The sequence below is a fragment of the Neolamprologus brichardi genome, chromosome 7 (genome assembly GCF_056152115.1).
Source record: "Neolamprologus brichardi isolate AB-2024 chromosome 7, ASM5615211v1, whole genome shotgun sequence".
Lineage (NCBI taxonomy): Eukaryota > Metazoa > Chordata > Actinopteri > Cichliformes > Cichlidae > Neolamprologus > Neolamprologus brichardi.
In genome coordinates, this window is record NC_142110.1 from 61,071,496 (window position 1) to 61,093,092 (window position 21,597).

At 39.4% G+C, this 21,597-nt stretch overlaps 1 protein-coding gene across 1 annotated transcript in view; it reads right to left on the minus strand.

Annotated features, from left to right (window-relative positions):
• megf10 (multiple EGF-like-domains 10) overlaps positions 1-16,776 on the minus strand; it is a 56,963-nt gene extending 40,187 nt beyond the window's left edge. The window contains exons 1-5 of the mRNA XM_087844036.1: positions 16,523-16,776; positions 11,206-11,341; positions 10,103-10,204; positions 7,952-8,052; positions 6,659-6,751 (exon numbers count right to left, since the gene is read on the minus strand). Of these exons, the coding sequence (XP_087700162.1) occupies positions 6,659-6,751; positions 7,952-8,052; positions 10,103-10,204; positions 11,206-11,324 (415 nt within the window). The 5' untranslated portion in view covers positions 11,325-11,341; positions 16,523-16,776. The remainder of the gene's footprint in view (positions 1-6,658; positions 6,752-7,951; positions 8,053-10,102; positions 10,205-11,205; positions 11,342-16,522) is intronic.
• Between the last annotated feature and the right edge of the window lie 4,821 nt (positions 16,777-21,597).

Below are 21,597 nucleotides of genomic sequence, written 5' to 3' on the forward strand. Positions count from 1 at the left end.
TTCATGTGCAAGTGATAAAAACAAAGCAAGATACTGTGTTTGAACTTGACTGTTCCTTCAATGCAGTAACTTTAACCACATATTTTTCCCTCACTTGTCTCCTGGGTTTGCAACATTTTTTATCAAGTCATTCCTATCCCTCAAATAAAATATAACAAATATAACACCTGAGTTTGCCTTTCTGTGCAAGATACATTTTAAGATTTAAAAAATGAATAAGCAAAAAATAGAAAAAGAAATAATAATTAACTTAATAATAACTGAAGTAATTTGTTCACACTTCTATCCACAAAGAAAAATGTGTGTGTGTGTGTGTGTGTGTGTGTGTGTGTGTGTGTGTGTGAGCAGTAAGCAGACAGGCCTGCCCTAAGGGACAGACACAACAAGCTCTTTTATCACAGGGTGAAACTGAAGACGATGGGACACACCGTGTGAGGCCCTCTTCCATTTCAGTATTCAGTATTTCAGTCTGCATGAACGCACATTTACAGATTCATAAGAACAAAAATCACCTCTTGGTAAGTTTGCATCAACAAAATTTAGGGAAATGACTGTTAAAAGCAACAAACACAAACAACAGTCTCAAAATAGTGATGAGCTCAAGCTAGTTTACCAGATGCACTAACATTTGCTGTTATGACGTTTGGGACTTTTTTGGTGTGTCAACTGATGAAGACACAAAAGAGAGAAGAGTCAAATACTTCCCCAATTTACACAGTCAAAAAATTGAATTTCCACAGTTAGAAGATAAAATCAACAAGAGACAAAGTAGACAGGCCAAACATTTCAGAGTTTGGCAGCAGCACAGACACATGATTTTCAAAAATTATGACAAAACCATTGCTTTCTAATTAAGTTTTTTCAGTTATGACATTTCCATTCCTGTTGATCAATTTAGCATGTAACTGTAGAAGTATTTAGGTGTTATAGTTCTTTATTACTTTTACTTGCTTTTGAAAGATCATGATCATTATTTCAACAGTAGAATATAGGAATGCTTGATGTGTTTTAAATCATACATTAGACCTCGGTGTCAATGAGATACAAAGATGATCGCTTTTTGTTGTTTTCGTTGAGCCACAAGTAAGTAAGTAAAGTTGATTTATCTAGCACCTTTCACAGGCATAACAGTCACAAAGCGCTGAACGACAATTAAGATACAGTATCAACAGTGAACCATGTTTAAAAACAAATGTCTTGGATTTCTTGGTGTCTGTCTCTGTGCTTCCCCTGTGGTCCTTGTGTTACGTCTAGTCAAGTTATTTTTTCATGTCTGTGTTTCGCATTGTTTCAAGTGCCTGTCTCATGTTTCCTGTTTTACTAGGACAGTCTCGTGTGCTATGTTAGTGTTTTCAGTTTTGCTTCCTCCATTCTTATTGTGTGTGATTACTCCCAGCTCTGCTCTCCTCCTGGGTCTCATTCCTTCGTTATCCCTCTGTGTATTTAAGCGCTTTGGACATGTCCACACTAATACGTTTTCGTTTGAAAACACATCTTTTTCTCTCCATTTTAACCTTCAATCCACACTGAGATGCCGTTTTTGGTCAAGGAAAATGGAGCTTTTTGAAAATGCTCTCCAAAGTGGATACATTTGAAAACACTGTTTTCACATCGCAGTGTGGACTGCGAAAACTGAGGCTTTCGAAGACGATGACGCATTTTAGTCATATGATGCAGTCATGTGACCAATTCAACTAAGATGGTGTTTGGTACTGTACAGCAGTACTGTTTGCTCTCAATTTTGGCAGCCCTATTAAAGAATAATATCAGTTTTTCCTCTTTTCCTCGACATTTTGCCCCAACATTTCAAAGAGCCGGAAAGTAAATACACGGCAGAAATGACACAGGTTTCACGCATGCGTAGTACAGGAATTAAGAGTTTTCAGTGTGGCTGAAAACAATTGAAAACAGTAGTGTGGACGCGGAGCATTTTTAGACTAAAACGCCGTTTTCAAATTTATTCTGATTAGTGTACACGTAGTCTTTGTCTTCCTCTGTTTGTTGCTGGATTGTCTGGATATCACCCACTGAATTTCCCATGACTCAGGTTTTTAGTTTCTTTAGACTTGCTTCTAGTTTCCTCCCCGATTAGGTTTAGTCGTTTTCTTGGTAAAATGGTAAATGGCCTGTATTTGTATAGCGCTTTTACTAGTCCTCCCTAGGGACCCCAAAGCGCTTTACACACCCAGTCATCCACCCATTCATACACTGGTGGAGGCAGCTACAGTTGTAGCCACAGCTGCCCTGGGGCAGACTGACAGAAGCGAGGCTGCCATATCGCGCCATCGGCCCTTCTGGCCGACACCAGTAGGCGGTAGGTGAAGTGTCTTACCCAAGGACACAACAACCGAGACTGTCCGAGCCGGGGCTCGAACCGGCAACCTTCCGATTACAAGGCAAACTCCCAACTCTTGTGCCACGATCGCCTCTTACTGTGCTTTTGTTTGTGTTTTTTTCTGCCTCAAAAAAAGTCCATTTCCGAAGTCTGCATTTGGGTCCACTCTCTCTCCACTCCACATGTCTGCCACAGCAGACACACAACAAAAGAAAGTCAGCAAAAAACCTGATTAAATGGAAAAAATATTCCTTAAAAGACTCCACAGTGTCAGCTAAACAGAGCTGGAGTGATAAACTGTTCCATAGCCTGGAAGCTTTGTCCACTCTAGTCTTCACTCTCGTATGAGGTACAACTAATAGATTTTGAGCTTGTGAATGGAGGCAACAAGCAGTGTGTTTAAAAAGATGTTTGGGACAAATAGTGCGGAGCTTGTCTATTTATTGCTCTGTATGCAATTGTGAGACTCCTCAAATGAATTTTAATATCAACCAAGAGCCAATATTGAGAAAATAAAACGAGAGTGTGTCAGGAATCTGTCTGCAGCATTTTTTATTGCTTGAGGTGTGACAGAGATGATTTAAGCCAAAATGAAAGGCATTACAGTAATCTAAGCGCATAATACAAATGCATGAAAAAATTTTCCCATTTCATAGGAGGAAACTATAGGTTGCAATTTAGAAATACTCCTTAAATAAAAGAAACAGGATCTTAAGCAAAATTTTATATTTGAGTCAAAGTTCAAGGAGGAATCAAATATTACACCAAAATTACCAAGTAAAAAGAAGCAATCATTTGACTGATTCTTGATTGTATATCAGGAGGAGCTGTAATCATGGCAGTCTTGCAGGGTTTACAACAAAGTAATTGTTGGAAAGCCAGTCAGTAATGAGATAAACAGTCAACTAGGGTAGACAACCTATCCAGCTGATGAGGCTTAAAAGACATAGTACAGTTGAATGTCATCAGCATCAAATTAATATGAAATGCCCGAGAAAGATCGAATAATACCAGCTAAAGGAAGCATGTGAAAGGAGAATAGCAATGGACCCAGGATGGAACCTTGAGGAATGCCACAGGTTAAACCAGCAGTGAGAGATATGGCAGCCTCGCTTCTGTCAGTCTGCCCCAGGGCAGCTGTGGCTACAACCGTAGCTGCCTCCACCAGTGTGTGAATGTGAGAGTGAATGAATAGTGGCATTGTAAAGCGCTTTGGGTGCCTTGAAAAGCGCTATATAAATCCAATCCATTATTATTAAAACCAATCTAGTGGTGAGCGAGAGTTACCAACCAAAACCTTCAGCCTAGTAATTAAATATTATGGTCAGTATCAAAGGCAGCACTGTGGTCAAGCAACACAAGCACAAAGCAAAAAGATTACAGACCTTTAAAAGAACAGTTTCAGTGGAGTGCTGCTTTTGAAAACCGGACTGAAAAGGGTCAGAAATTTGTAGTTTGCATAATAAATAAATAAATTGATTTGACAACTTTATCTAATAATTTGCTAATAAATGGTAATTTTGAAATAAGCCGGTAATTACTAGGAGACCTGGCATCAAGACTAGGTTTTTTAAGTAATGGAAGGACCTCAGCATGCTTAAAGTAAGATGGAACACAACCTCGCTTCATTGAGCTGTTAATGATAGAAAGCAATGAAGGACCCAGAAAGAACAGAGGGATGCAAGATCCCTAAAGAGGGTGATGAAGGTTTCAGCTTAACCATTATTCTAACTTAGTGACTTAGTGTAATTGAACAGAATGAGGTAAATGAATCAAAGCACTGAGGGCAATCCCCATTAGGCAAGGAACCTAAGGAGAATTTCAAGCTTAAGTCCATCACCCTATTTACAAAATCATGGAGAAATACATTAAAGTCATCGTCAGAGGCTATCAATGCATGTGGAGGAGGGGAGGATATAATGCTATTAATGGTGTCAAATAACACCCTGGGATTATTTTTATGATTTTTAATGAGGCTCTTGCCTCTTTCAGTGCCATATTGTAAGAAAAAAGAAGTTCTTTAAAATATTCTTTATAGACAGTCACACCATGGTTTTCTACAGTCTTTCTGTCTTCTGCTAACCATGAGGATCACTATTTAATAAGGATGAGAGAGACAGACAACAGAACTATATCTAATTTTGTAAGGAGCAACCTAATCCATAATAGAAAGGCAATGTTCATTAAAAGAATTTACAAGAGACTCAACATTATCATCAAAAGAGGGTTCCCTGGGTGTCTGTGTGTGTGTCAATGTCTGGGTCTGGGGCTTGCTGAGCCTTTGTGGGACAAGGTCATGGAGGGTGAGGTTACCCCTCCCTATTTTTCCCTGCTTGATGTTGATGCCCCTCCCTGGTATGCTGGTACTTGTTGGTTCCAGAGCAAGTGGCCGAATGTTCTGGCATTCTGGAGTGGTTGACACAGTTTGGGTGGGTAGGAGCAGTGGCTACGTTCAGACTCAGTTTGACCCTTCTTGTCCTTGTTGATTGAGCGGGTTACTGGCTCCATGTGCAGATGGGCCCCCAGATTTGGGGCATGTCTGCACATGTTAGAATACTCTTTATAGTGGCGTCAGCAGTGTGCCAGCCTTTGGTGCAGCGGTGGTAGGCTGCGCCATTTGCACGGGCCCCTGGTTCACTTTTTGTTGCCCTGCAGTGTCATAGAGGAAACAGAAGTGCTTACTGAGCCAGCAGAAGTGGCTTTCTCCTTCAAGGGTAGTCAACTGGTCTTAGAGATCCCATGCCTTATCCTCCTCAACCTTCTCTGATTATCAGTCACTTTTACACATAGGGTCGTGGGGAGGGATGGAACATGTGCCGCGTGGGCCAAAGTTGGTTGGATGAGTTAACCAGCTGCCACATTCTCATGTCGCATCTGTTCCCTCATCAGTAGTGGTTTAGTCTAGATTTCACACAGTCCTACTGACTATTTACTCGTACTGTGACGTGCACCAACACATGGACCCAAAAGGCCTACCTTTGACACTAACAACTGTTAAAAGTGGCCTTCACCCCTGTTTCCTGCACCCTGTCTTTTGGTGGTGAGGTTGGCTGCTGATCTGGGGCCAGTCTGCCTGCGTCCCAGGTTCACTGGCGTTGGCTGGCTTGCTCCCTTGGGGTTGTGGTATGGGGAGGCTTGGACCTCTCATCAAGTTGGCTCCGTCAGGAGGTTCTCGCGCCTGGGTTCCCATCCTCTGCTCATGTTGGGAAGGCTGGCCTCTGCCGCAGTTGGCTGCCTGCTGCCTCTGGTTGTCTGGCACTCCTGCCCTTGGGCTGTGGGCCCTCCACCAAGTCCTCCACCAGGTCCTCCCTCTACCCCCTGCTGGGTTGGACCCATGGTTTTCGTCTAGGTGTGTGACCTCAGGTCTTCAGCACTTCTGGGGTCTGTGTACAGTGCAGCTCTCCTGAGTCTTTGACTGTCTGCCTCTGGCTCCCAGGGGTTTGTATTGCATTCTCTGACCCTCATTATCAAATATGTTGCATGACAAATGCTCATACACAGAGATTCACAATTTTTCCAATTGTTCTTTCTTTCTCTCTCTCTTTCACACACACACAGACATACACCACAGCAAAATTGTATTTTTGTTTGTATACTACCTGTTTTGTATTTCAGGTGCTGTGTGTTTTTTGTTTTGTGATTTTCTTGTGAATGAAGATGATAAGCACGTGGTTTATAAATATCACATAGTAAGCTATGTAAATCTTCCTTAATGCCTCCCGCGTTGTACAGACAACAGTGTTGGTGAAGTAGAGGCAAGTGATATAGTCCTGATGTCTTACTGATAAGAAATGCTCCATGTGAGGAGAGTGCAAAATCCAAATCAAACAAAACTGACTCAAAACTATTATCCGTGCATCATGTCACCTTTAGCATTTTAGGAACTTGCTTTAAGTCAACATTTAGAGAATTAATCAATTGCTGCAGCCAGGTTGCACAAAAAGTATTGTTGCTAAACTGGTCTGTTTACATAAAAAATCTGCCACCCACTAAAACCCCCCAATTCCCTGTGAAATTAAAATATGTCTAAGGAAGACAGGTAGTTAAAATCCTATAACAAGTTCCTATGTAAGAACATCTGATTATCAAAACTAAATCCACTAATTTCCAGAGTTCCTACATGCTCACGTTCCAACTTTTGACTGGCATGTGTTGTGACTAACATCAGTATTTTGGCCCTGCAGTATGTCTAGCCATTGGTGTGGTACAGTAAGACGAGAACAGTCTGATTCTCCTCTTGTGAGTTCAGAGTGTTTTTACAGAAAACCAATCCCACTCACAAAGTCATTATTGTGAACAGACAGCAACAGCTGGAGGACTTACCGCTTGAGCAATTGGAGCCCCCCCAGCCTGGCTCACACTGGCAGGTGTTGGGTGCCATACAACGGCCATGAATACAGCTCTCTGTACAATGAGCTAGACATCGAGGAGACAGGGAGAGAGGCCAGGGATCAGCACGGTCCCCCCAAAAAATAACCCATCAAAACACATCTACATTAGAATTAGTCATGTAGTAGTAATCACATAAATGTTCATGTCTAAGACATAAATCTGATTTGTGAGATGGAAACTTGATATTCTTTTTTGAATGCTCTGTGACTTGACTTGGCTTAACACTTTAAAGAGTTTTTGTGGCCAAAAACAGAATTGGACTTTTAGAAATTGTTTGCTTTTTCAATAAAATGTCAATGTTTCTTTTAGTTACTTTGTGTTTTCTACAGCAGACTGATTTAAAGAGCTTTTCAAGCAGATTTTTCCTCATGCAAACAAATATTTTTCTTTACAAGAAACTCTAAATACAGTCCTTGTAACAGACAACTTCCATCAAGACTATGATTTATTTTCACTGTCCACTAATACCAAGCAAATGCCACTGATTTTAAAGATTATTACTCTTTTTAAAGCTTGATTTGCATTGATTAACCCACTTCAAACAAACAGATTCTTCTCTGACTTTACACAAACAAAAAGTAATAAATCCTTAATATAACTGATTCCTTCTCCAATAAAACTTCAACAGGAAACGGCATGTTGCCTAAAGTGTTTGGCAAATTAAATGTGATTCTCAGAGCAGCATGTGATGCTTAGGCTACTTATAAAGCAGAGTATTTTCACACTAGAACAAATTCCTGGGGGACATTAACTGTTTTCTCCCTTCCACCACAGCACACATAACTTTTTCATCACCAACTCTTTCCACCATGAGAACAGGCTGTCTTGACAGAAACTTTTTTTTTTTTTTTTACTGCTGTTACAATTGTTAGTTTTGCCAAAGTAACACCTGTCACTGCCTATTAAAAAGGAGGGATGTGGGTTGTGTAATAGCCTTACTGGGAAGGTAAGTGTGACAAGATATTTGAAAAGAAATATTAATTACAGCATTTAATAAGTGTGATAAATGGCTGTAAGGAAAGTGTTACTAACAGCTGACCTTAAGCAAAATCACTATTTGTCTCACAGAGCACTGAAACTTGTATAAGATGTCTTCCTGACTCTCTTAGTGTTTAAGGAAATAGCTTGAAATCCTCTAAAGCGATAGAAACATGTCTGGCTGTGTGTGTGTGTGTGTGTGTGTGTGTGTGTGTGTGTGTGTGTGTGTGTGTGTGTGTTACTCACGAGCACAGATCTCTTCTTTCTCATAGAAGCCTGGGCAGCACTGAGACTTCCTCCGGTACATGGTCTTGTTCCCACTACGATATGCTGTTCTATAGCTCATCCTGCAGAAAAGAATTTAAGTCACATACAAAATTAGACACTGAGTAACCAATTATTTTGTTTTTCAGCTTTTATTATATTATTAAAATGTGTAAAGTGGATCGTTGACATTAACAACCAAAAGCATTTAACTCTAACTCTTCTCCAAAGAGAGCAAAACTACTGCAAAATCTACTCTATGTAGTGTTACTAGTAGCTCATCTTCCAATCTGAGTTGGGCTTGTGTATTAAAAGCAGTGAGTAAGACTAGAAAAACTCTATATACAATACTTTTTCAAAGTATTGTATATAGAGTGACCTCTCTCCCAGAGCTCCAGTTTGGTCACATCTACATGTGTCTTGTAGAGGATCCCTAACATTGTAGCCAGAATGAAAGGTTTCACAGTATGGACAGCAACAAGAAATTGTTCATTGTTAAAGCAAAGGTACATAACTTGCTTAAATACACTACCACAGGTAAATCTTACATTTTGTTGACTTTGACAATTTAAAGTGCAGGGCCAGAGAAGTTAAGGTAGCATTAATTTGTTACATTGATGTTGTGTCATAACACTAAAGTTGACCTAAGTTTTCCGATGTTTGGTAAATAATTTCTACAGTTTAAATGAGCCGCCACTGACAACCTGTGTTCCTGTGGAGAAGCAGGGATTGGTGCAATTTGTCCTGTAAGGCAGGATTATGAGAGGTGTGCTCACATGTTGGTGCCATACTCTATTCCCTTCTGAAAGGTGTAAATAAATGGTGATTAGTGCATCCATTAGCCAAAATACCAGGTAGTTGCTAGGGCCACAGTACTTGATGCATGCTCAATCATCCAGGTAAGTAAATCCCAAAAGTTTATTCTGTTCTCAGGACGTAACTTTTTCAGTGGAAGAAATATTTAATCACTCATCCTCAATCACTCAAGTGATTTCTTCAGTCTCAGCTGACTGCAGGTTTCCCCAACCCTCTAAACAGTACATTTGCATGAAACAAGCTGAAACTAACACCACTGACTAACAATAGGGCTCAGTTTCTTTATCATTAATATGCAAACTGTCATGATGACGAGTGCCATTCATCGAGAGTTGGGGAATGGCTGCAATTACAGCACTGTAAGATATTGAAAGATGTACCCTTAAGCACACAAACAGTAATATAGTGAACAGTGTTAAGTGCCAGGAGGATTGTTATGATTATACATCAGGGATAACAAGCAACCTCTGGCTAAGTGGATGGCACAGCACAGAAGAGCTAACTCATCAGGCCAGGACTCTGCGGTCTATTTACTACTACAGGCCAGTGAACACTCTTTCAGTGATAAGGATCTATCCCACATCCTGGACAGGGAGGAATGCTGGTTTGAGCAGGGAGTCAACAAGGCTGTTTACATGAAAATAGAAAGACCATCTCTGAATTGAGGAGGGGGCTTAAGGGTACATCTTTCACCAACTTACAATGCTTTCTGTGGATGCAGGCAGGATTGGACACAAATATTGTAAAAGCAGGTGACAGAGACAGACAGTGGGAGCAGACAGTAATGGTCAGAAATTTGGTGGGAGCAGAATTCAAAAAAATAGTCTTGTTCAAGGCTCCAATTCCCAGATCCTCTTGTCTGCATGTTGACATGTCCCCGGGCAAAATACTGAACCCCAATTTGCATGCATTGGCATGTGACTGTCTTAATTGTTAGATAAAAGTGCTGTATGAATGTGAGTGTAACTGGGTGAATGAAAGGCTCTATTTAAGTTCCAGTCCATTTAGCATGTCTACATTCTTCTGTAAATTTTGTCTTTATTATTACAACTTGTATTTGGTAAAGGGGGTAAGCCACTTTCAGACCTTGTTTTTGACACTGACAAAGGATGAGAAGGATGACAAAGGATTAAATCAGACATTGTCATTGTATATTTACCTCAAGAGGATGAGGTAAATATACAATGACAATGTCTGATTTAAATAAACAAAAAAAGAAAAAAACAACAGGGAAAAACTGTGGTACTGCCATTTAATCAAACCCATTATCATCACACATTTCCATGCGTATCAGGTATCATTTTAATTGGTTCTTACCTGTGTCTGGTGCACTTAAACCAGTTGAGGATGTCAGTGCAGCTGGTGTAATAAATCTGATTAAAAGAATGGGCATATGACTCCTGCACTGTCACAGAGTAACTGAAACCACAGAAAGTGAAAAAATGGATATCAGACATGAAACCAGTGTGTGGCTGATGATAGTTCATGACTGCCTCATTAATCGTCTCTGTTCGATTAGTTGATTTACTTCAAAAGAGATTGACACACAATAGATTGACACTCAACCAACTTTTATGTCCTTAAAATACCTGTAAAAACTAATTGCCTGTTTGTCCAAAAGCTTTGTTTTCTTAGAAGCGATAATGATACAATAAATAGTTTATAAGATAAAAAATTATAGGTCATAACATCTTTATGCTATGCCTGCAGGGCAACCAATTGAGGTTATTGGCCTTCATATAGAAATATAAATAGGTGTCATTTGTTTAACAATGGAAATGCATATGGTTTCTAATATCTTATGCAAACTGTTACAGTGCTGGATTTATATATTAAAGTGAGCCAGTCAAAAGCTCAGGTTTCAGCTTTCGGTTTCAGCAGAGAGCAAAAGCTGAAAGTACTCTGCAAACAAAGTACTCTGCAAACAAAGTACTCTGCAAGTTTTGACAAACCTTGACAGAGAAACTTTTTGTGTTCAGCCTTGTTTTGAAGACATGTTTCTGCGTTATGAGGCTGAACAGAACAGATTCTCTGTAAGTCATGTAAGTCTCATCAGTAACCTCTACAGGTAAGTCTGTGTGTGCACAAACTCTAGTAACTGTGTCTTTAGCATTCAGTGGAATGATGGTACTATAATTAGGAAAATGAGCGATGCTCAGCTTTACTGGGATAGTCCTGAACATAGAAGTTTTTTTCATCCTTGCAAATGGAAAAAACAGACTGCTAAGTATTGAGACTTTAAACACAGCTTAAGAAAGTTATCAGGTTGATAACACATTTCCACTGTTAGTGCATTAGTATGTAATGTTAGTATCAGGGGCGTAATGTTACGGCGATGGTTAGTATAGTCTGGAGGCGGGTAAAGGACACCTAAGGCTGAATGCCTTTATTGCCCTTCATGGGCTATTATCTTGACTAACCTCTCCCAGTGGCTGCAGACATTGGGATCCTCCAGGTTGAGGGAGGAAGCGATGCAAGGCAAGTTACAGAAGACTACAGTCAGCAAGACTGTCCTGTGGAGCAACAGTGATGTAGTCATCTCTGTGAGGGCTGCACCTTAAGACAAGGAAGGAGGAGAAAACACCATTTAAGTTTCTGTTGTCTGAAAGACAATCCATAAACTCTGATGATTGTAAGCTACCAACAATCCCTCGGGGTATTTATTTATGCAATTACTTATTTTTGTACTTATGTCATTCTGAAATTTCCAAATCCAATATCACTGTCAATTCCTAATACATTCAACAAGTGTGAAAATTTAAAGAAAAAAAAAGATTAATTTAAAAATTTGTATTCCTCTGACCAGAAGTATGAACATGTATTTGACACGATTAATTATATTGTAACTGACATAATTTGACTTTAACATAGATGCTGTTTTAATCAGCTATTCCAACCAAATGCTTGAGATACAGAATCTGAACTTTTCAGCTGATACAGATGTGTACAAGATTGTTTGCCCACCTATGAAAATTTCTTTTGTGCAGGGAAACAACCCAGACCCAGTTTTTGCTAAATCACTGTTTGAGGTTTTCTTTCAAAATCTTTACAATTTTCTTTCCCCATGGTTCTTTACACTTTGATGTGTAAAGATGCACCAAAGCATTCCCACAGCATAATCCTCCCACTGCTGTGTTTCACTGTGGGGATGCTGTTCTTTCGGTTGAACACCTCTCCCCTATTTAAACATAAATATAAGCAGTGTCTCTGCCAAAGAGCTCTTGTTTTTACATGGGCCAAAGAAGGCACTTGCAGTATGCATCATCTTTCTCCAGGTTGTTCTTAGCGTACTAAGGAAGGACTTGCAGCTCTCTCAATTAATTTCACATGCAGACTTTAAAATACATTTAACCCTTTCACACACAGTGGTCACTACAGTGCACAGCTGTTTTCTGTGGGAATGCTTTGGTGCAGCTGTGGGAATGCTTTGGTGCTGTTTTCTTGTATTTGTGTCAGTGTTGATAGTATACTTGCACATAAACCACTACATTGGACACTGGTGCGTCAATCCATACCCTGCCAGCCACTCCAAAGGTGATGTTGTCCACCTAAGTGGACATGTAAAAAAACTCTTTGAAAAGTACATGTTTAAAAAAATGAAGGCTTAAGGTGAAAAAAAAAATACTTAAGAAAAAATCCTGATTGAAGTTGTCATAATTCATGCATCAAAGGGTTAAATGATTTTCTGACATCATTACTGGGAACTTGCTCTTGTTTTTAATATGACTCTTTCAGCTATTTTAATGTGGTTTTCTAATTTTAATTTTATTATGCTGTCTGAAACAGGTCTCTCTTGTAATAATAATAATAATGTAATAATAATGTGTATGTGTTAGTCCCCATAGGGAAATTACTCCTCTGCATTTAACCCATTCACCCAGTGGGCAGCCACCAATGCAGCGTCCGGGGAGCAGTGTGTAGGGACGGTACCTTGCTCAGGGGTACCTAAGGGTAGCTGTTCAGTGGAGTCGAACCCCCGACCTTCCGATCATGGGGCAACCACTCTACCTACTGAGCTATCCCTACCCCCTTTTTTTTAAATAATGTGAACTTGTAAACGAGATGTTGAGTCTTAATGACAATGAAGTCTCAACTGGTATAAAAAAAAAGTTTTTCCTCTTGGTCTGCAATTTCACAATCCATTCCTGTCAGGGTTCTGTTCAATTCAATTCAATTCAATTTTATTCATACTGTCATAAATCACTACAGTCACCTGAAGGTGCTTCATATTGTAAGGTAAACACCCTACAATCAAAGTTCTAGCATCTTGTCAGTTCTTCTGACAAGTTGTTCTATATATAAATCTATTACATTGTGAGCAGCAACAAATTTCTCAAGTCTAAACTGATTTCTTTTGTTTTTGATGAAAAACAAACAAACAAGTGACAGCTCAAAATCTTGTTGAAGAATTTCTATTTCAAAAACCAGGACCGCCAGGCTGGTCTTGCCACTGGAGATATACGCGCCTACAAAGCGGCTTTATACGCCATTTGGCGCATGGTGACGGATGCCAAACGCCGGTATCGGGAGCGCATAGAGTCTCGCTTCCACCAGGGCGACACACGGAGCATGTGGCATGGACTGCTCACCATCACAGATTGCAGTTTAGCTGCTCCATCACTGAATTTATTCTCACCTCCTTTAACACTTTGGCATACTGCTGCCACTGCAAAGGACAAAGGCAGACTACAGCATGTAATCCACTCCACTGAAAAGGTGAATGACTGCAATCCGCCTTGCCTACAAGACATGTACTCCTTCATGCAAGTGAGACAGGCAATCAGGATTGCTATTGACTCTTCACCCGGGCATAAATTGGGATATTTCCCTTTTACAGGAGGTTGTGGTCCATCAGAACCAACACCTCATGGCACAAGAAGACGTCGGACTGCGTAACAACACCCCCTCACTTAACATGTTACAACAACACACTTATTTACTCAGGCTACAATAACTTTCCCACTGGACTCAATACATGCACACACACACACACACACACACACACACACACACACACACACACACACACACACAAACAAACAACACACACACATTTCTTAAGGTAGGTAGTTAGTATATATTCCTAATGTATTTATTTATATTAATATTTATTTTGAGATGTATATATTATATATATTGTAAATACCATATATTCTATTTCTGTACCATTGTTTTTTTTGCACCACAAGACCAAGATCATGGATGACTAAGCCGCTGCATAAAATGTACCACAGACACATAGAGGAAATCCCTGACATAAAGAAATCCTACCAGTGGATAGAAAAGGCTTGCTTAGAGGCCAGCACAGAGGCAATGATAATAGCAGCACAAGAACAGAACCTAAACACAAGATCCAGACGTTTACCACAGCTGACTGGATCTAAGCTGCCAACTGTACAAGGGTGCCCTGGAGGCTATCCAGCACATACGAGCATCACATAGTATGATGCAAGCTTGGACCACATATAAGAGGCAAACCCAAATGACTGGGATAGTGTGGCTTAAAGACTTAAAGTCTTGTGGAGCAGTGGTGTCAGGGTGTGGTGTCAGGGGAGGCTGACGCACACCTCAGCTCCATCAGCTGATCATGTCTCCCATGTAAAAGATGTGCTGGGACCTGAAATGGTGCATTGTGTGTATGTAGCAGCTGAAAGGCTGCAACAAAAAATCCCAAACAATAAAACATCTAGCAACATGCAAGCTGTGTGTGTGTGTGTCCTTATTCATGTCACAAAAAGTTAATCAGATTCTCAGAAGAAATGAGTCGACATATTGTTATGTTTCCTTTTGTGAATGCTGTCTGTAAACAAATTAATGACAAATTACTTTAGCTCTACCTTCTGTTATCTGGGTTCTCGAGAAAGTTAGAACTCAAAATGTGCCACTTCTGCACAGGCACAATTCACACACAGTAATCACAAATATTTAATGATCTTTATAGCTACCCACCTTGCAAAACACAAACTTTATGATTCAACATCATGTGACACATTTAGGGGACCAAAAAAAGAAAGACCTGGGTTACAGTATACTCAAATGGGAAGGACCTGAGAAAGCGTTGTAGCCTGCAAACACACCATTATTTTTTTAACTTATTTGTAGTCAAACTGAAATTAGGCTTAAACTTCCCTTCAACTCTCCCCACCACTAACTATATTTAAAACACATAACACAAAGTATCGTCAGTTTAGCTAAACTAATAAAATTTAGAATTAAATACTGAACATCAACCTCAACTCAAACCTATACTATAAAGAAATCGTGTAAGATCAGTGAACCAAAATTGTGCTAAACACTCATTCAAAGTATCAATGGTTAAAATCTCCTTAAGAGTTTCTAGAATTTGTATAAGAGTCCAAATTAAGTATGGATGACCTTTTTAAATAGTACACAGACATTAAATGATCAGCGCATCACACTTCATGGCAGTGGTGGCCAAGCAAAATCTTTTGAGGTCAACACTTCTGGCCAGCCTTCTTTCAAAAATACTGGCTAATGGAGTAAGCCTACAAGATGTCTCTAGTAGCTGTATGGGTAGTAACATTGTGTCTGTGCAGGCAGTGTATTGGATACTGGAGCCAGTCATCTCTGATTTCATTCTGCTGAAAGTGGGCACAGCTGCACTGACCAATGCTGAAATCCTCCCCACCCCAAGACAACTGCACTGCTACGCACATAAGGGCAATGCTGTATGCGTGAAAGAGCTCCAGGCACAATGCTAATGAAATGGATTAAGCTAGGCTGCATAACTTTCATATACTAGCAGTCAGGCAGCACAGCATTGATGGCTCTCTCTATGCACAAAGGAATTCCAGAAAAGCAGATCTGCTACTTGAAATCCCTGAAAAAACAGTCAGGCTTTAGCACAGTATTCATTTGCAAACACATGCAATTTTGACGTAAATTCTCTCTTTTTAGAATTGGTGTAAATGGAACTAAATGAGATGTATAAATATGAGCAGTCACTATACTTAAGTTTTCTTTAAGCTAATTAATTTCGAAAGTTTTTAAAGTTATAGCACCCAAGTCTGCCGTAGAGTTGTCTGTCGTCAGAACATATTTTCAGTACTGCTAGTGCAGTACTTTTGCATTTTCAGTGTACTACTCTTTAAAAACAAAAGAAAACAAACCAAAAAAAAAAAAAAAAAACACCAAGAGAGAGTTTCGAAGCTAGGAGCTTTGTACTTTGATTTCACCTACTGTGAAAGTATTGAAGATGTCAAAGATAAGCATGTAAACAAATAGGTCTGAAACTCTAAACGGTTCCTATCTGATCATTACTCAGTGTTTACAGCTAGTAACCTTTGCAGTATATGGAGATGGGTGATTTTGAGAGGTGCAAATTATTAAACCCATTAACATCTCTCGGTCACTATTTTTTGTCCTCCTTTTGCAAGATATAGTTCAAATCTAGAGTTTAAGATTGCAAAACCCCAACAGCATTTAGGTCTATGAAAGACGTCCAAATTGAAAGCACAACAGGAATAAAGTATAAAATAAAATAAAATAAAATAAAATAAAATAAAATAAAATAAAGAATAAAGAATAAAGTTCTTTTTTTTTTTTTTTGAAGATCTTAAAAGAAAATTTAACATCTGTATCGCTTGCCAGCTGGCCAGCACACATCAAAAATATCGTTGTTCATAAATATTTTTTAACTTTATCTATAGCAGATTCTTGTCCAGTCATTTACAGTTATTACATAAAAATATCACACAAATCAGTACAATACATTACCTTTTCTATGAACAAAACACGATCATGCCACGGCTGTCGATCCGTCCTTCGGTGTATGAGGTTGATATGTCCAGTAGTTAAAAAAAAGACAAGAAAAGACAAGAAAAGAAAAAAGTGTTATCCCCCTGAAACCGCATAAGAAATAAATCATAAACTGAAATTAAAAATAACTAGTGGAAAGCGCATTAGTCGAATCGTTTTCTCAGATTTCTACAACGTTTCGTCGCCAGAGCGATAAACTTTTCCCATCGTCAAAATACTGGTGACCAAGTATGTGACGTCATTGATGCGGCATCAACAGAATCTTTCTGAGGGTTGTGTAGCAACACTTTGACTCTGCTGCCACCTGCCGCAAAACACCATCCCATTAGAAACACACGATGAGTACGTCTCATCTACACAGAACAGGAACACAAACAGAATATACAATACAAACCAAGGGCTCACAATAGCATAATTAAATCTTACACGATATACTGAAATAAAAAACATTTAATTCTATTGATATAATTACTCCCAAAGATAACAGGGATAGAAGAAATATCCCAGTGGTAGAAGCTTTAATGTAATAAGGCACCAGGTAAAATTTCTTGCTCAATAAATTGTGCGTATAGTCTCTGTTGTCAGCAAATCAGAGAATGATGTTTAAAATTCAACACACTTAAACAGCCTAAACCTAGAGAGTTGTTGGTTTTTTATATTTTAAATATGCATTTTGACATTGATCAGAGTAAGTGGCGCATCACATTTATTTATGTGTTCAATAAATAAATATTAACATTAATCATAAAATAAAGGAAACCTCATTGTTAGTAGATGGAATTGCATTGTTTGCTGTAAAAGGCAAAACAGTAATCTGCTAGTAAACAGTAAGCTGCAGATTAGAAAGAATGAAATTGTGCTTCTTGTTGTTCTAGACAAAATAAATAAGCTGTGCTTCGGTCTCCCTCTGCTAACCGTTGCCTTCTAGAGCTCACACAGAGCTTTTGCCTTTATAAAGATAAAGGTTGTGAAGTTGGTCATTTAAAATAGCTACGTCTTCTTTTTCAGGAGATATCATTTGGAGTGATGAGACATTCAATTTTGGAAATCAAAGTTTGTTCTTCCCTTTTTATGTTTCAGGTTAAATTACTGCTATAGTTCTAAGGAATTTTGTCAACTCAAATTAAAAGATTTCCCAGTAAACACAGAAGCTGTTTTCTGCAGTTATTTTGTGGAGAAAGAAGGACGCTATTCTCAACATAAGGTATAACAGCCTAATGCTGTAAAGCAGATAGCCCCTCGTTCTCCCTGGCTGGTTTTGCCCGGTTTGTTTTCCTTCTGTCTCTCCATTTTGGTTATCGCTCTCTTTCTCACTCCCTCTCTGTCTGTTGCTGTTGTTGCCTGCATTTATGGGCATGACTAATCCAGGGTTCTCCCTCTGGCAATTCAGCTGGCAGTCAATCTTTGCTGAATTGTTGATTGTTGAGCTACACAGTGAAACCCTGGCTTCTTCTTTTCTGTATATTTGCGCAGCTCCTGTTTTCCCTGGATGTTTACCATGTGTTAATACAACCTGCAACTCGGGTGTAAGTACCCTATAACCACATGTAATTTTCCGTCACAAGTCAGGTTTTTACGGGAAATACTGAAAAAATGACACTGTTAGACATGCAACTAATGCATAAGTATCCTGTAATTGTACATAATATCAAGTGGCAAGTCAGGTTTTTACAGGAAACAATGACATAATTACATTGTAAGTACCTTGTACTTTCGGGGGCATGGGTCGTATTATGGCGTCACAATCTGTTAGGGTCCCTGGGTCATCGACCCAGTGTTTTGTGTTTCTGGTTCTTTGATTTTGTTATTTCATTATATTCTAGCTTTGCTTTATGGGTTTAAGGATTATTCTTAGTTTAGGTTCTCTGGGTGGGGTTTGGTTAGAGTTTTAGTGTTCTGGTTTTCTGTCTGTGTTCCATAGTTGCTGTCTCCCCTGTATGCAGTATCCCCACGTCCAGTCAGTGTCTGTGTCTGCCCTGGTCTCACGTCTCTGTTCCCTTTGTTATAGTGCTTGCCTGTGAGTCTGTGTTTTGTTCCCTGTTTTACTTTGAAAGTCCATGTCTCATGTTAATGCGTCTGCTTTTGCTTCCCCTTGTCTCCAGTGGCGGTCCTAGCCTGTTTGGCGCCCTGGGCAAACACCCCCTCTGGCGCCCCCCCCCCCCCCCCCCCTCACACACACACACGAAGAGAGAGACAGAGTATGCATTGTATGCAAACGTTGTATGCAAACGTTGTATGCAAACGGCTACTAAACAGACATCATAATTCGTCATACAATGAAAACAGGACAAATCAACAATTGACACTGACTAATTAATATTATATTATTGTATATATTGTTTGGAGTTTAGTCTGTTACTGTTACTATTTTTACCATTTCTTCTTGGAGGAACTGTAACCCACATAATTTCCTTAGGGATTAAGAAAGTATTCTGATTCTTAATGTTTTAGGATACATGACCTGCCATTATCCAATGACACATCTGCTTACCTGTATCTTTTGCTCGTTTCTCCTTGTAGGAGTCATAATTAAATGTATTGAATTTTAAGGATCACTGGGTTTTCATTTGTTTGGTTGCTATGGTGATGTGTAATGGGAGTCACGTGGGTGCTAGCGGCGACATTAAGAGGGCGTTGTCAGTCTGTCTTTCACTGGTTTGATTTTGACAGAGCAGGGCTGGGTAGCCGTAGTTTTTGTTGACCGCAGCACAACGAGTTTCCCCTTGTTGCATTAGAGCCTGTGATGTTTTAAGAGTTTGAATCGCGAGCCGATCACATTGCTCTGTAAACTTTTCAAGCACTTTATAAAACAAGCAAGCAATTCCACCTCTGGCATTATTGCGTAAAGTTGACAGGCAAATAGGCAGGCTCAGTCCCCGGCCTCTAGCGACTGTGGAAGTCGCTACGCTCCTCCTCTTCTTTTCTCTTTTTTTAGAGTTTAAAAACGGGTTGTGTGTGAGACTTTAGATCAACAAAATATAAAATATACATTTTCAATTGTTATTGATCCCTTTACCCCTGGTCCTAAAGTGTATATTTATTTTCTTACTCTTCTTATATATATTGTTTGTTTACTTGCACTGCTGTAACTGGAGCCTCGTCGTCTCGTCTCTCTATATACTGGACTGTATGTAGCGGAGATGACAATAAAGTTTACTTTGACTTCAGCAGCAAGCTGGCGCACAAAGCGCTCTCGCGCTCACTTTTCGCGTATATAATTTTGAAAAAACATCGGTGCAAATTATAAGTCTGTATCATGATGTCTGGTGTTTTCGTGTTTGTTGGTTTGTTTGTAATTTGTTTTATTTTGCGAGTTGGTCATTTTTGCTGCTCCAGCCAGCGAGAGCATCCCCCGCCGCCCCGCCCTCTCCTCCCTGTGCCGCAAGCAGCAGGCGCACCTCGCAAACGGAGGGCGCCCTTACTCCCAGCAAATGGGCGATAGAAAACCAATGCCATTCCCAATATGCGCTGGCATGATGTCGGGGCAGCATGAGAACGAGCCGTGATGCCGCCCCCACCATGATGCCGCCCCGGGCAACCGCCCGTGTCGCCCGTATCTAAAACCGCTACTGCTTGTCTCATTAGGCCTGATTTGCCCCAGCTGTGTCTCCCTCCTGTTGCCCATTCCCTCATTGCTCCCTCTATGTATTTAAGCCCTGTGTTTCAGTTTGTCAGTGTTGCGATCTACTCTTATCTACCCTCACTTATGCTGTGTGTTTTGGTTTTCCTGCCTGCGTTAATGTTTGTACTTTGGAAGTTTGTTACTTTGAGTTCAGCATTAAAGCTTTTTTTTGAGTTCACGTCTGTCTCCGGAGTCTGCACTTTGGGTCCTATTCCTGTCTGCACACAGCCGTTCCATAACACAATCAGAGTCCCCGCAACAGTATTTGATAGTTTTCTTTTCTAGACATGAAAAATCTGAATTTAATAATATTTCTTTAATCATTTAACAATTCAGAAAAGTTACAGGGTTAATTTTTATGCTGTGCAAGGCAAGTCTCTAAGCTTGTTGTTAGGTAATACTTTAAAATTTAACTTAGCTGTATGTTATTAACCCATCCTAGAAGCAAAAATCTAATTTTGTAGCTAAATAATTTTATTAAAAGTTGTCTGTCTCTATGTGTTAACCTTGCTATAGAGTTGCAACCTATCCAGGATGTACCCTGCCTTTGCTGTATGTCAGCTGAGATAGGTTCTCTAACTAATAGTCATTTCACATATTGTCATAATGCTTTTTTATTATAACTGGTGAACTATACAACTATACTTATCATGACTGATTTTGTTTCTATAATATATATATATATATATATATATATATATATATATATATATATATATATATATATATATATAAATATGGAGTAATGAACTGTAGTCAGGTAGTGGCAGTACAGCTATTATGGAGTGATCCAGTTTTTCCATTTTAATCAATAACCATAATCAGGAATGCCCATAGTTTAATGGCACAATTTTTGGTTTAAACATAGTTACATACCACACTTTCTTGTATTAGGGAAGGATTGCAAAGTTAGTCAAACAAGCATTAGAAAATATTTTTTTAAAGAGCAAGAGTAAAGAGTAAAGAGAGTAAATATTGTATTTTTAATGGATTAATTCAAAGTTTATGAAGGTGCATCATTTTCTTGGAAGATGTAATTGCATGCTGATCTGTGGTGGTTGTAGCTCAGGTGGTAGAACAGGACATCTACTGATAGGAAGGTTGGTGGTTTGATCCATGGCTGCATGCCAAATATCCTTGGGACATGCAAGATACTAAGCCAAAGTTGCTCTCTGATGTATCTTTCCGGGTGTGAATGTTAGCTCGAAAACACTTAAAAGCATAGAAGAATGTGAATGTGGCATCCTGTATAAAGCGCTCTGAGTTCTCCGGGAGAGTAGCAAAGCCCTATATGAGAAACAGTCTACTTACCATTTAATCTATGTATATTTATGAGTACAGCATTCTTTTGTCTTTTAAATAACCTCAAAAACAATGGACTATACATTCAACAGACTTTCAGTGTTTTTTC